This window comes from Hypomesus nipponensis, chromosome 8, assembly GCF_054491055.1.
Source record: "Hypomesus nipponensis isolate SF chromosome 8, ASM5449105v1, whole genome shotgun sequence".
In the NCBI taxonomy this organism is placed as follows: Eukaryota; Metazoa; Chordata; class Actinopteri; order Osmeriformes; family Osmeridae; genus Hypomesus; species Hypomesus nipponensis.
Window position 1 is genome coordinate 15,929,489 of NC_140368.1, and position 14,089 is coordinate 15,943,577.

General features: G+C 44.9%; 3 protein-coding genes across 6 annotated transcripts in view; 1 reads left to right on the forward strand and 2 right to left on the reverse strand.

Moving 5' to 3' along the window:
• Window positions 1-2,765: 2,765 nt before the first annotated feature.
• Window positions 2,766-8,458, reverse strand: LOC146275315 (twisted gastrulation protein homolog 1-A-like). Of its 3 annotated transcripts, none has more exons than XM_084702466.1 (5): window positions 8,316-8,458; window positions 7,620-7,749; window positions 7,245-7,344; window positions 6,898-7,161; window positions 2,766-2,888 (listed from the first exon to the last, which is right to left on the reverse strand). In XM_084702466.1, the coding sequence occupies exons 1-5, from the start codon at window positions 8,324-8,326 to the stop codon at window positions 2,788-2,790; spliced, it is 606 nt and encodes a 201-aa protein (XP_084558592.1). In that variant the 5' UTR covers window positions 8,327-8,458; the 3' UTR covers window positions 2,766-2,787. The 3 variants fall into 3 exon arrangements, with proteins under 3 accessions (XP_084558592.1, XP_084558591.1, XP_084558594.1); XM_084702465.1 differs by lacking the exon at window positions 2,766-2,888 and adding an exon at window positions 4,918-5,449; XM_084702468.1 differs by lacking the exons at window positions 2,766-2,888; window positions 7,245-7,344 and adding an exon at window positions 4,918-5,449 and having other exon boundaries at window positions 7,620-7,687.
• Window positions 8,459-8,535: 77 nt separating this feature from the next.
• On the forward strand, window positions 8,536-13,138 carry LOC146275316 (gamma-soluble NSF attachment protein-like). The gene is made up of 12 exons (XM_084702464.1): window positions 8,536-8,673; window positions 8,872-8,939; window positions 9,253-9,337; window positions 9,580-9,597; window positions 10,011-10,041; window positions 10,234-10,343; window positions 11,233-11,299; window positions 11,470-11,540; window positions 11,634-11,712; window positions 11,864-11,943; window positions 12,107-12,236; window positions 12,387-13,138. Exons 1-12 carry the CDS (start codon window positions 8,561-8,563, stop codon window positions 12,516-12,518), a joined length of 984 nt encoding a protein of 327 aa, XP_084558590.1. The 5' UTR covers window positions 8,536-8,560; the 3' UTR covers window positions 12,519-13,138.
• The window catches only part of LOC146275317 (piezo-type mechanosensitive ion channel component 2-like), a 172,250-nt gene continuing 171,292 nt past the window's right edge, over window positions 13,132-14,089 (reverse strand). For both annotated transcript variants that reach the window (XM_084702443.1, XM_084702444.1), the window contains one exon: window positions 13,132-13,883. In XM_084702443.1, coding sequence (XP_084558569.1) covers window positions 13,631-13,883 — 253 coding nt within the window. In that variant the 3' untranslated portion in view covers window positions 13,132-13,630. The remainder of the gene's footprint in view (window positions 13,884-14,089) is intronic.

A 14,089-nucleotide genomic window follows, 5' to 3' on the forward strand; every position in this document is an offset into this window, starting at 1 on the left:
AAGTGTACTTTTATGTGCTAAAGTGGAACAACTTCAAGTATACTTAGTACACATTAAGTATATGGACATAGCCGTATACTTAAATTGTACTAAGTATACTTGAAGTTGTTCCACTTTAGCATGTAAAAGTGTACTTAATATACTTTAAATTGTACTTTAGTACAATTTAATTACAACTTAAATATATTAAGTACAAAATAAGTTGTTCCAAAATAGCACACTTCAAATTAACTAATCATTCAATAACTTGAAGTATACTAATGATTAATCACTCTTCAAGTATACTCAAGTATGCTAAGATTTAGTATACTTAAGATATTTTTTTTTTACCTTGGCATACTGGGGTATATTTCCTCAGAATGCGATGTCGTGGAGCAAGAATGTTGTTTCGCGGTCGTTACTATACCGTTTGAATGACGAATTTTAAGGATTTTGTGTTGAAAATAGCATCTGACATTTACACAGATAAGACATCCTTCTCTTGAATTCAACAACAAAGACGGTATAATGTAAGACTTCTGTCTCCCCTTCTTTTGAATGCGATATCAAGACGAAATCCTTCACTCTTTGAATCGCGCGCGCTCCCGTGAGGGGGTGCCAATCCAGAGAGTCATGCATCGGGTGATACAACACCGCCCCACTTCGAGCACGTTACTGTTGCTTGCTTTTCTACAGGTACACTTGTCACAGGTGGGGGCCCCTCCACTTACTCTACTCTCTACTTTGAGGAGCAAACCGTATTTCCCCCTCCAAAGATGCCAAAACTCTGAGAATCAAGGTATACAAAGTATTATGTTTATTTGTAAAAAAAAAAAAAAAAAGGAAGTCCTTGATGTTGAGCGCCTCAAGAGGCTCTTGCAGGAGGTAAGGTAACCTGGTTCCTGGTGGCCGCCGATACTGGCCTCCTCCAGCAGGGGGGGGGGGGGGTTATCCAGAGACTGCTTGAATAGACAGACTGATTATTTGCGCACACTGGACGTGATCCTATTGGCTACGCGATAAGAGTTTAAAAACCCTCCCAATCCCCCGGTTAATTGCGGGCAGCTGAGTGCTTCTCTGCTGCACACTTGCAGCTAGTTGGCTTGAATGTGGTCCCCGTGACACACTCTTGCACTTTTTGCGATTCATGTTGTTTAATTGTAACTTGTTTAACTAGCCTACATGCTGGTCCTTCCCTTTGGCACTTATTTTGGTTGTTCACAATGTATGCTCCATGTTCTGGCTACCCGCAATCATTGGCGGAACTAGAGTTTTATACATGGGGTGGCCAAGGCTACTTCAGGGGGTCCATAGTCCTGAGTCTTGGGTCACTGTTTTCATTAATATATACAGTATAATATGGGTCTATAAGTGTTAGAACATCCAAAACATTTTTGGAAAAAAAGCTCAAGCACCAGGGACTTATAATAGCATTTCTGTGTTACAGAAATAACACAGTGCATTGTTTATTTACAAAACAAAGTGAATTTACACACCAAAAATCACTGCAATTTCACATGACAGGTATCAAGCAGAAATGGACTTGAAAAAAATAACTTTGGTGCCCAACAACCTTACAAATGTACAGTATCATATTTATGTTCATGTATATTATGTTAACTAACATAAAAAAACTGGAATTGGCCTAAACAAGACCAAATTATATATGTGTGATAGAAACCCTTTCAGTGAACTAGCGCAGGTATTATTTATTATATGATTTAGCATTTTAGAGTGTCAGCTCGAGGTATTAATCATGGCCAGAGCGACCACCTAACTCTTATTTTCCTTCTTAGATTTAAGATAACATAATTCTGCGGTTCTGGTGAGAACTGGCAAACGTTTTCACAAACGCATCCATGATGATGGAGCGTGCCCTCCTTGACTCAACACTGAGAATTCCAAGGTGACTTAACCTGTCACCAGCCATTGTTGTCCTCAGGTGGGTTTTGATCAGTTTTAAAGCTGAGAAGCTTCTCTCGCAGGAAGCACTGCTGACTGGTGTAACAACAGAAATCTTACAAAGTCGAAACAGCTCATGGAAGACCTCTTTATATGGTTCTAAAAACACAACAAACTCAAGGAGAGTAGACGGTCTGTCCCTGCCACTTTTATCTCTCCTATTAAGAAGCCGCTTGGTTTGATGAACCTCATGTTTGAGGTCCTCTAAATCTGACTCATAGGTCTGAGTAAAGGCAAACAGAGGCTCCTCTTCCAAGAATGTTGTACTCTTTGGGTTGAGAGACTGAACCCCTTGCATTATCTCGCAATTCTTATTTGAAAAACGTCTCTGCAGCTCAGCTGTGAGACGGTCAAGCACCTGATAAAAGATAGCTCTTTGGAAGCTCTCACCATCACGTTGGTCACTACTTGTCTGTCCTACAGTGCTCATCATCAATGAGTCATGGAATCTTAAGCTAGTTTTAGGCTGTCTTTTACACACTGTGTGTACTGTGGAAGAAATTTAGATTTCCTGTGTGCTTACATTATTCACTAATCAAGAGAACTAGTCATTGGATACTAGTTAGTATGTTCTCATGTAAGCTTGCTATTAATAAGAGTAGATTGTGTATATGTGTCAGGGTTAATAGATGTTTGAGATTGGAAAAGTTCTGGCTAAATGGTCCTTGTCATGACTACAAGGAGAGCTCCAACTATGAACTCTGTAGTTTGAGTGGTCATGTGTTGGGAGCTGTGAATCTCTTTCCCTGAGACTGTTGTAACGTCATTACTGTCACGAGGGCTGGCTAGCAGGTAGACCCAAATGCAGGACTCAGACTCAGTAGGAAAATTAACGATTTATTTTTACTAGAAAAACGTCCAGTCGGAAAAAACAAAAGACAGGGCTGCGGTAGCGGAGAATCCGGGGGGATGCTGGAACCGAGACGAGCCTGGAGCAAGCAGGGGGTCTAGAAAAAGGCAGGAAAAACACTGGTTATTTGACAGAATGCGCTGAAATACTGACTAAGGTAATTCAGACGGCCGACTGACGTGGACGACAGTGACGACGTTGAACTGGCGAAGAGTGGATGGGAAACCGGGGTTGAAATACAGATGGTGATTGGTAAATGATCCGCAGATGTGCGTCGTTAACACGGAGCGTGTGGACAAGAATGCAGGAGCCTGTAATTGAAATTAAAGGGACCGACAGACAAAGAAGACAGAACGAAAAGGGCAGGTCCAACCCAGGGACATGACAATTACTGCCTGACTGTCACTATCTATGTTTACATTCTTGTGCCCTATAAAAGATGGTCCTCTGTCCTTCAGAGCGGAGAGAGACTTGATTGAGACCTAAGCCTGGTGTTGTGTTGTCATTTATTGTCAGAAGTCTGGTTTTCTCTCTCAATCTGCAGATTGATAAATACTTATTAAAATCCAGAACTCAACTGAACTTAGTCACTCCGTTTATGAAGAGACGGACAAAACACTTTCTTCATCAGTACACTTATTTTGCAGTGCTCTGCAATCTTTTCAACCTCTTTCCATAGGTCTCCAAAGTAAACCTCACTTCTGTAGTCCTGTAAAGTGTTTAAGTGTTAATCAGGCACGGAGCCAGACGTTATACACATTCGGGGCTTAACCCAAACCCATGACATATCCTCGGTTCGATCTGATTCTGGACAGGATCCTTCACAGTGCGAGCGCAACATTTTTGGGCATTCATTTGAGCGCAAAATAGTTTTTTGAGCTCTATGTAAAATAAACCGCTGCTGTTTTCCAATTGGTAAAAACTTTGTCTATGAAGGTGATGTCTATCATTTCTGGCTCCAAATTGTCGACAGGGGAAGCAGAAACATGCATGTAGCTTGACTGAGTATTCTAACCAAGTTTGAGAGCGATGCCTAGGACCTTGGATGAAAATGCGCATGCGTACGTTTGCAGAACAGGCCGCATTGGATTCAAACCATGCTCGCCTTCACCCAGCAGCGGTAACGTTGGTACCGAAAGACAGGGAAGTGATTCCACTCGGACCAGCACGCTCTGCCTGCTCTGGAGTATGAGTTATATATCCCTTGTCGCTGGGGCAGTAGTAGATGGTTTGGGATCAGAAATCGATGCATGATAAAAGGTTTTTCTTTGAAGGTACAAGCACGCACGCAAGAATCGATGGCTAACGAAGCTAATAGAAGCGACCACTGTTAACGTCTTTAATCCGTGTATCTCAAATAAAGATTACAACTGAAACAGAAGTATGAAATTCCAGGGTCTAACATTAAACACCAATGCTACACTTTACTATTCGTCACAAAAGACCGATAAACAATAACTTCGAGAACAAGTGAGTGGCAAGAGATTCGAGGTTGATTTAACTTTTATCGGTAAACGTGGATGCGGAGCTCTAATATACGTTGCCCATTATAAACCAGACAATCACTGGTAAAAAAAAAAAAAGCATATTACTGAAAGCACTAACAGACTTTTTCATAGCTTCAACATGTATCCATTTTGGCTGAAGTCAGAAGGAGCTTGGGGGGGCGCGACAGAAATCTGGGGGGGCGCGACAGAAATCTGGGGGGGCGCGGCAGAAATCTGGGGGGGCGCAGCCCACCCCAGTCCCCCCCCGGATCCGGCCCCGCAGTTCCCAAAGACGCACACATACAATCTCAACTGCGCTGTGAAGCGCGTGTCCTTGCTATTCTCCGACATGCACCCTAACAATCAATGCTGATAGACGGCCTGTCTTGTACAGCCCTATTTCTGATACCGTGGCGGCAGAAATTTAGCCGTGGCGAGCCGCCACGACAAAATCAACATAGGGGAAACACTGCTGTTCCAGCCAGGTGGGATGTGACTGGAACAGAAAACCATCCATGCAGGGGATCACGTTCAGGGAATCACATCCAGGCATATCCCAGGACAAAATGTACACCATAAGACTTGAGACTTCATTTGAAAATGTTGCATGATACAAATAAAATAGATAAACCACAAATATCATAAGTAATAAGTATTTAGTATGATTGTCAGTAACAAAAATAGCAACACAAAATAACACAATAAAAAAATATTTTGACATAGGTTTATGACGGAATATAAAACTAAGCAGTTCTCTGGAAAAAGCTTCTATAAAACATTAAAAAAAAAAAAAGCAACAGCAGAACAGTTCATATGAGCTTCATAACAATACGAAAGTCCCTTCATCCAGTCAGACAACAGCCCCTGCTGAGTCCGGCCCACTGACTGTTACAGTTGGGGCAGTCAGGAGAGAGGTGGGGCAATCAGGATAGACAGAGGTTAGAGAGGTGGGAAAGATAGGAGAGACAGAGGTGAGAAAGGTGGGGCAGTCAGGAGAGACAGTTGGGGCAGCGAACACTCCTGCTCCCGTAGTCGACACACTCTGGCCCGATGCACTGACAGCAGGCATTGTGGAACCAGCGGTACTTGGAGCCGCCCATGGCCTCACAGTACTGCTTACACTCGCGGATGGATACACACTCGTCAAAGTACACCACTGTGCACATGTTGCCTACAAGGGAAAAATATAGTACCAGGTCAGGAACTACACACATAACACTACACAAAAGAAAACAGACTGTGCGTAAGCCCGTTTGGCTCTCAGAGAGTATACAAACACCTGTATTTATGCACACACACATATACACACTTGTATAAATGTACACATACACACAGTGGCAGTCCCAGAGATCCCACGGCCAGTTTGGGCACCGTCCCTTTAAGACAATCAGTGACCTGGTCCACTAAAGGTAAGCCGACATGGCTCAGAGGAGGGAATGGACAGCCTCAGTTCAGCTGTGACACAAGTGTCACCGGCTGATCACGTAGGCTAAAAGCTGACCCAGGTGGAGCAAGGCTCCCTAGAAGTTCTCTAGTTTTGTTTTCATTTGTAAATTAAAACGCACGTAAGTGCTTTAATGCTCTGTTTGGTCATCTGCAGTAAACCAAGTCAGAGTTGTGTCCTGGGTCTCTCTGTAGCTTGCCGCAACACCTGCACGTAAATACACGGACACGTATCTACACACTTTCACGTATATATACACACACAAACCTACACATATGTACACACCAGTGGCAGCTGCTGGTCTTTCAAATGGAGGAAGCTCATTTTCGGCCAACATCATAAACATTTTTCCATGTATTTTGCTAGTTCACTGGCTAGTTTACCCCTACGGGACTAGCCTAGCCTAGCCTACTGTATGAATGAATGATCTAACAAAACACTATTAAACTCTAAGGAAATGTGGGAATTAGGTTAAATTGAAACAAGGAATGTGGTGTATAATGTATGAAATGTATGATGAAAATTTAGTAGGAATTTCGCCAAGCAAATACTAAGAAATAGGTTTCAGCAGTTGGTCTTTCCACTACACTTTTTTTTGTTGCAAAATCCACAATGGGACTGAGCTCGAATAGCTTCGGTGACTTTTTATGGTACAAAATCGCGGAGATGCAGTCTTTCGACAGATCCTCCAATCATCACACGGAAGCCCAGCATCCAGGCCAGCCCACTCCTCCATTCACCCCCAGAGACGCTGAGCATCCAGGGACGGCGGGAAATAATCGCAGCATTTATCCAATGACCGTATAGTTTTGAAGCACTGAAAAAACTGTTCAAAGCAGCCCCATTGAAGTCCATGGAAGCTGAGCTTCAACAGGGAAATGCAGTGTGGCGCTACGGGAATGTATGAGAAGGAAATCAGTCAGTCGACCTGCTAATATATGTAGCTGATTCTGAACAAACTCGTCTTCGATATGAACGTGTTCTAACGCATCTAAAATGTTAACACAATAGTAAATGTTTGATCATGAATTTTTTTTAATGTTAGGGGGAAGCTCAGCTTCCCTTGCAGTCTTAAAGAAATCGCCACTGGTACACACACATTATCTTGAGTGTGCGAGGGACAACTGGAGGGCATGAAGTACATTCCACTCCTTGCTGTTGTCATAGCCACTTACCATGGGTGTTGTCATAACTGGCATGGATACTGTTGCCAGGCAGTGACACATTGTTGTGCTGATCGTCCATGGTTTCCAAGAAGGAGACCAGGTTTTCGTGGTAAGCTAGTTCCTCCGACACAGGGAAGGTTACCACCATCATGTTGATAGGTGCTTCACCCTCAGTGAGAGCACGGAAGAGCGATGGGATTGGTCGATACAGCTCCTCCACCGTGCTCTTAGAAGTGGGGGGGGTGTCGCTGTAGTTCTTAGGGTTACACATGCCTGGGGAGGGGGAGGTACTCCAGTTTAAAAGGTGATGGATTCCCTGCGCGCTCTGATTGGCTAGCAGGAAGCATGTGACTCACCTACGCAGTCGCAGCACTCCTCCCAGAGGTGGCCCAGACACAGCATGCACTCCTTACAGCAGGAGCAGTTCCCTTCTAATGGCCTACACTGGCACAGCTCCTGCACACATGCACACCTTTATTTTCTGGAGGAATTCCCAAGGAGCGTGTGTTTGTGTGTGACCCCAAGATGGCTGGTTCCTCCACAGCAAGTTTAAAGGTGAAATTCCAGATATGCAGGGAGGCAGATCAATCTGATCTGACCAACCACAGAGCCCTTGGAGACAGAATAGAGCTCTACCCCTTAACTAACAGACATCTGATAGACACACACAAGTGAACCTGGATAATAGATACACACAGGAGTACCTATATGATAGAACCACACAGGTGTACCTGGATAAGACACTTGCTGACGTCGCTGGCACACAGAGCTTTGTTGCAGCAGGAGGTCTGGGACAGTCCTGTTAAGAAAAGGAGAAGCGGGAGGCAGATATGCAAGGACATATCCACACTCAGATGTGACCTGGATAACAACAACAAGGCCAGTTTAACATCGCATAATAACAAATACTTTATCAGGTTAAAGTACTTGGTCTACTGCAGACCATCAGTCTATCTGCTCTGGTTGTTAAACCACTCAACAGCTTCAACCCTGAGTTTGTTCCCTGAAACCATATTCCCCGTCTACACACACTGATTTCCCTCCATCCTTCAATTATATCAGGATTCACTAATAAGTTTCACAAGGCAGTGTGCTAGCGGGCGAGGCATAGCCTCCCTGAGGTAGCTATGGCTAGCTCTACCAGAGAAAGTCTAATATATCATTAATCAGGCTCTGGCTCTACCTAACAGGGATGCAAACTGAGCTTGTCAGCGAGGGTTTGTTGCGCCGATTATCTAAGCTAGCAGTCATTTAAAGTCGGGTGCCAGCTCGAATGGTTCACTTTGTTAAACTCGAGGGAAATTTAAGGGAATTCGAGGTTCAACCTGGCTCAAAGCAGTCGTTTTTTTCTCGTTATATATAAACACACATTTAGTAGGTATCTGTTTTATTAGTTTCATATGCAATGTAAAATGTGTATGACTCACCGTGTCCACATGGAGCGAGCGCTGTCCTCGGCAATATTACTGTCTTTGTTGTTTTCCAGAGTTCAGTAAATGCATGTTCTTCTCGTCGCTTTTACTCGTGTGATTCTCTCTCCACCACACAACGCAAGAGGGAGGAGGACAAAGCGCATGTGAAAGTGTGTTAAACGGGCTTCCGTAGACAACAAGTCTACAGAAGAACAGGACCGCTATCATCATCTATCTAGTCAGCAGCAAACAAAGCCTGAATGTCCTGTAGACTATTGCGACTCCAAGTTAGTATAGTGTTGCAGGAACACAATCTTATGGCTGCCCAGAAGATCAACGAGGCTCACGAATACATAGCGAAGGCCGAGAAATAGTAAGGAACCCTACCTAGCTTGCTAGCTTTCTGTTGGCACAATTACCCAGTTTCAGTCTGACAGATGGGCTGCCTACTTTTTCTACACAGAATACTGTCCGTCGGTTGCTACAGTCTCTGATTTCGCCACTGTATATGCAGGCAACTATGTTGCTAACTTCTGTATGCCTGCCTATCTATCTAATTATCTGTTTACAGTTTAAAAACCAGTTTTATGAAGTGGAAACCTGACTATGACAGCGCTGCGTCAGAATACTCCAAAGCAGGTATGCTAGCCTGCCTACCTAGCTATTGTGTTATGCAGCTGATTCTGCTGTGACTACACTAACATAGAGCTGGCTGGTTCTATGACTAGTATACACTAGCATACAACTGGCTCCGCTGTGACTAGTATACACTAGCATACAGCTGGCTCTGCTGTGACTAGTACACACTAGCATACAATTGGTTCTGCTGTGACTAGTAAACACCAGCATACAGCTGGTTCTGCTGTGACTAGTATACACTAGTATAGTGTTTTAGAGTCTGTGTTGGTATCCAGATGTGTCTGTGTAGTTTAGCTCCTCCCCTTCTCTCCAGCCGTTGCCTTCAAGAACGCCAAAATGTTGGAGGAGGCCAAGGAGGCGTACCTGCAGGAGGCAGAGGCCCACACCAACAACAAGACGTATCCTACTGACAATCCTGACCCCTGACCCTAGCCTCTAACCCTGACCCCTGACCCTAGCCTCAAACCCTGACCCTAGAACCCTAGCCAGTAACCCTGACCCTAGCCTCAAACCCTGACCCCTGACCTTGGCCTCAAATCTGACCCTAGAAGCCTAGCCAGTAACCCTAGCCTCTAACCCTGACCCTAGAACCCTAGAGATCAGATCAAACTGTGAAACAGTCCTTGACTCTGAGTTGCAGTCTTTTCCACGCTGCCAAGTGAGTATCTTCCTCTTTAGGTCAACATGCTGATGATAGCTGTGCTGGTGAAGATAGCATAGCTGCTGGTCTGATGAGGTTGGCATAGCTGCTGTGCGAGTGAAGCTAGCGTAGTTGCTGGGCTTAGGAAACTGGCATAGCTTCTGTGCTGAGGGAACTAGCATAACTGCTGTGCTGAGGAAGCTAGCTTTGCTGCTGTGCTAATAAAACTAGCATAGCTGCTGTGTTAATGAAGTTAGCTGCTGTGCTGAGGAAGCTAGTGTATCTGCTGTGTTAGCGTAGCTGCTGTGTTAATGAAGTTAGCGGCTGTGCCGAGGAAGCTAGTGTATCTGCTGTGCTAGTGAAGCGAGCTTAGCTGCTGTGCTGGTGAAACTAGTGTAGATGCTGGGATGATGTTGTGTGTCTATTTCCAGAGCCTTGGAGCAAGCTGGCATGATGCTGAAGGTATGTCTGTCTGCTCCCTAAGCAGATTCTGCTTGAAATTGCTACCTTTATTCTGAGATCCATTGCTGTTACTGTGTGTATTGTTTGTTGTCTGTAATTGTGCACACGGTGTTACCTGAAGGATTGAATTTCCTTCCGGATCAACTAGATAGTTAACATTCCTAGTTTGAGAAGTGTGTATGTGTGTCTTAGGACATGCAGCAACTACCTGAGGCTGTCCAGTACATTGAGCGTGCCAGTGTCATGTATATGGAGAATGGCACACCTGACACAGCAGCACTGGCTCTGGATCGAGCTGGGAAGTATGTACAATAGAGCATTGCTAGTAGACCATAATAGTGTTACTGACATTTTTAGGGAGACTCAATTGATCGTTAAACTGAATAGTGTGAATTATAAAGTCATGTTTATTGAACTGCAGCAACACAACCATTACACCAGCATGACACAATCGTTGAAACACAAACATCAGACAATGACAAAAAAAAACATCTGGCCATGGATCAGAAGTAATGAATGGCCAAACAGCAACACAAGTTCTGATCTCAATACAGCTCCATCCAACATAATACTAAGACAATTCCATACAACTCCATCTAGCATTCTAGAACGGAACTGGAGAATCCAGTAGACACCAGCACAACTCAGCAGACGGCCCTAGACTCTGAAGAACATCCTTCTGCAGACCATTTTATAGCACTCAGTTCTCAAGTCATTGGTCCATTCACAATGGATTTCTGATCAGAAAACAGTCATACAATGCCTCCTTTTCCTCATCAGCGCATTCCAAAAACACACTCACTTGTTGAATCTATTGATCCCCCCAGACTTGTGACTCCAAGCTTCCTCCTTAAGTCAAAACTACTGTCCTTAAGGCCAAGCATACTCAATCACAAGACCTTGGAAAATGCCCATCCCTAAGAGTCTATTTCCCTGCAAGGGTGGTCAGCACCCTCAGATTAGCCATCTGGACTAACATCCTTAACCACCTATCTCTTTTCCTGCAAGCTTTCAGTTTGTCACAGGATGTTTCTTATCAATGAACACAGAAGCCTTAAAAATCTAATCATACTAAAACCAAGTTAATTTTACAAATAGCCTAAAATTCTATTACAGTAGATCAACTAACACATTTTCTGAGGAAAACCCTGAATAGAAATACACAACTGCTAAAATAGTTTCCTGTCTCAGGTTGATAGAGCCCCAGGACTTGGACAAGGCTGTGGACCTCTATCAGAAAGCTGCTTCTGTGTTTGAGGTACACTGAAGACACCATGGCTGTCACATGGTGAAGCATGGACTTCATATTGCTCACACTGCTTCTTTACATGCTATGCTACAGTGCTGTGGTCCAACTGATAAATAGATATATGGGTTGATAGACATGGCTAGCTGTGTGTAGCTGTGTGACTAGCTGTGTGTCTGCAGAATGAGGACCGCCTGCGCCAGGCAGTGGAGATGCTGGGGAAGGCATCACGCCTGCTGGTCCGACAGCAAAAGTATGTCTGTCTCCTGTTAATCTGTCATCACAACCTCTCAACTTGATCCTGTAATACTGCTGTAATAATGCTGATGGTGTGTGTCTGTCTCAGGTTGGATGAAGCAGCAGTCTCTATCCAGAAAGAGAAGAGCATGTACAGAGAGATAGAGAACTACCCCACCTGCTTCAAGGTACAGACACAGCGCTCCTGTCCAAACCCTGATTAGGTTCAGAGGACGGATCACTCAGTGGGTGTGTGAAGTTGTCCAATGTCTGCCTCTCTCTTCTCTCTCCTACTCCAATTTTTTTTTCTTTCTGCCTTTTGGTCTCTTTCTCTTCCAGAAAACCATTGCCCAAGTGCTAGTTCATCTCCACAGGAATGACTTTGTAGCAGCAGACAAGTGTGTGAGAGAGAGCTACAGGTAATCATGTTTACACCCACCCACTACAAATGCACTGTGATGCTGTTTTACGGTCAATCAAGAGACAAGAATGTACCCACAGTGTGTGTGTGTGTGTGGGGGGGTTGTGTGTGTGTGTGTGTGTGTGTGTGTGTGGGGGGGGTGCGATGTGGGGTGTGTCTAGCCTGCCAGGGTTCAGTGGGAGTGAGGATTGCATAGCGTTGGAGCAGCTGCTGCAGGGGTACGACCAGCAGGACGAGGACCAGGTCAACAGGGTCTGCACCTCCCCCCTCTTCAAGTACATGGACAATGACGTAAGGATGTGTGTGTGTCTGTGTGTGTCCAAGTACATACTTAGAGGTGATGTGTGTGTGTGTGTGTTGAATGAACTTAGTAAAAGCTACATTCATTGTGTGTGACCCTTTAATGTCTCCCACACCCGGACCCTCTGTCTTTTCCCCCAGTACGCCAAGCTGTCTCTCAGCCTGCGGGTTCCAAGAGGGGGGAAGAAGACCAAGGCTGGGGGGTCAGAGGTCACAGCCGGGCAGACTGGGCCTGGTGAGGAGGATGATGAGTATGCTGGCGGGCTATGTTAGCCCCTCCCACAGGACAAAACACTTCCTGCTTCTTGTCTGGGGCTGGGCGACTTCGTGCTATGAGGACATTTGAGCATGTCTAGAGGGTTATAATCTCACCAGCTGTATCTCGGGTTACGCAGCACCAGAATCACGGTGCCATGAGCATGGCAGTGTTTGACAATAAAGTAACCCAGTGGCCTGTCATCTTTTAGAGAATCAACATGGTCTGCCGCTGCCTTGCGTACATGTAAATGTACAGTTATCTGTATCTGAAACGTAATCAAATGTTTTTGATTTCTAAACATAATCATGTTTCTGATTTCTAATGATGCTGTGTAAATTCATTTTTATTTGCCTTAATGAATCTGTGTTCTGTTAAGTCTGACTGATTGTGTAACATAAGCAGGAATATGAAGGGTGGTTGCCTGTCTCTGCTGCCTTGTCTAGTGTTTTCTTTTGCCTATTCTATATTCTTTCAGCATGTTGACTTTTAAGGGAGCATGCAGTCTGTGACAAGGGGGAAGGGAGGGGGTATGGAGGGTCTATATTACCTGGAGGAGGCAGGGGGGGTCAGGGCATGCCTACTGAACTGTGTCGATGTGTCTGTGTCTCTTCAGTAAACCCAAATGGATGAAGTAGTCATGTTTCAGACATGTTTATTCTCAGATGAACCACATGTACACCTTTAACACAACACCAGTCTGGATGGTACACACTACAGGCACACACAGTAGATTTGGTCTATGCATAGGTGGAGACAATCACATTATGAATGACCTTGACACATGAAACAAGCACAGGGGAGAAGACGGGAAGGGAGAGAGGAGAGGAAGAAGAGCAGCACGTGGGGACGAGGTGATGAGAAGAGCGACCACATAATTTGGCTTCACTGTCACCTCTGACCTCACTTCTCTCCTGGCCAAATAGGATATTGCACAACCCAGGGGTTGTGCTTTTAATGGAGCACAGCCAGTTAGGGAACAGCAGATCACAACCTCATATCCAGACCATATGACAGGCAGATCCACAATGTAGAACATGTCTTCCAGTCCTTGTCTGACTGAGCTTCTTCAAACTATCTACCAGGCTCCAAAATGGTAAGTTCCTGAGAAGACCTCTGGGTGGCAGTGTCACTTGTTCTTCTCCCTGGTCCACTTGATCATGGTCTCTGGTGAGCGGTAGAGGAAGATGAGCTTGGCGTAGAGCTCCTCCTCCAGCTCCAACTCCCCGGTCTCACGGACCAGGAAGATGTCTGTGCATAGCTTCAGGATGCGGTCCACGCACTGCAGCTCCTCAAACATGATGGAGTGGGAGATCCCGCTAAAGAACTCTCGCACAAACTTCCCAATGACGAGAACCACAGAGGCATATAGACCCATGATGCTGCAGAGCGAAAGGAAAGATGAGCACTGGCATGCAAAACATACTGTCAAAACATACACACTGTCTAGTTACTGAGTCCAGGTTATAGTTCACGTGTTCTGGTACAGACACAGGCATGAAAATGAGTCAGGGGTGAAAAAGGTGAGTAGGATATTCCCCTCTAAGGGGTTCCGGGTGCATGCTCCACCATAAGAAAAATGTAAATA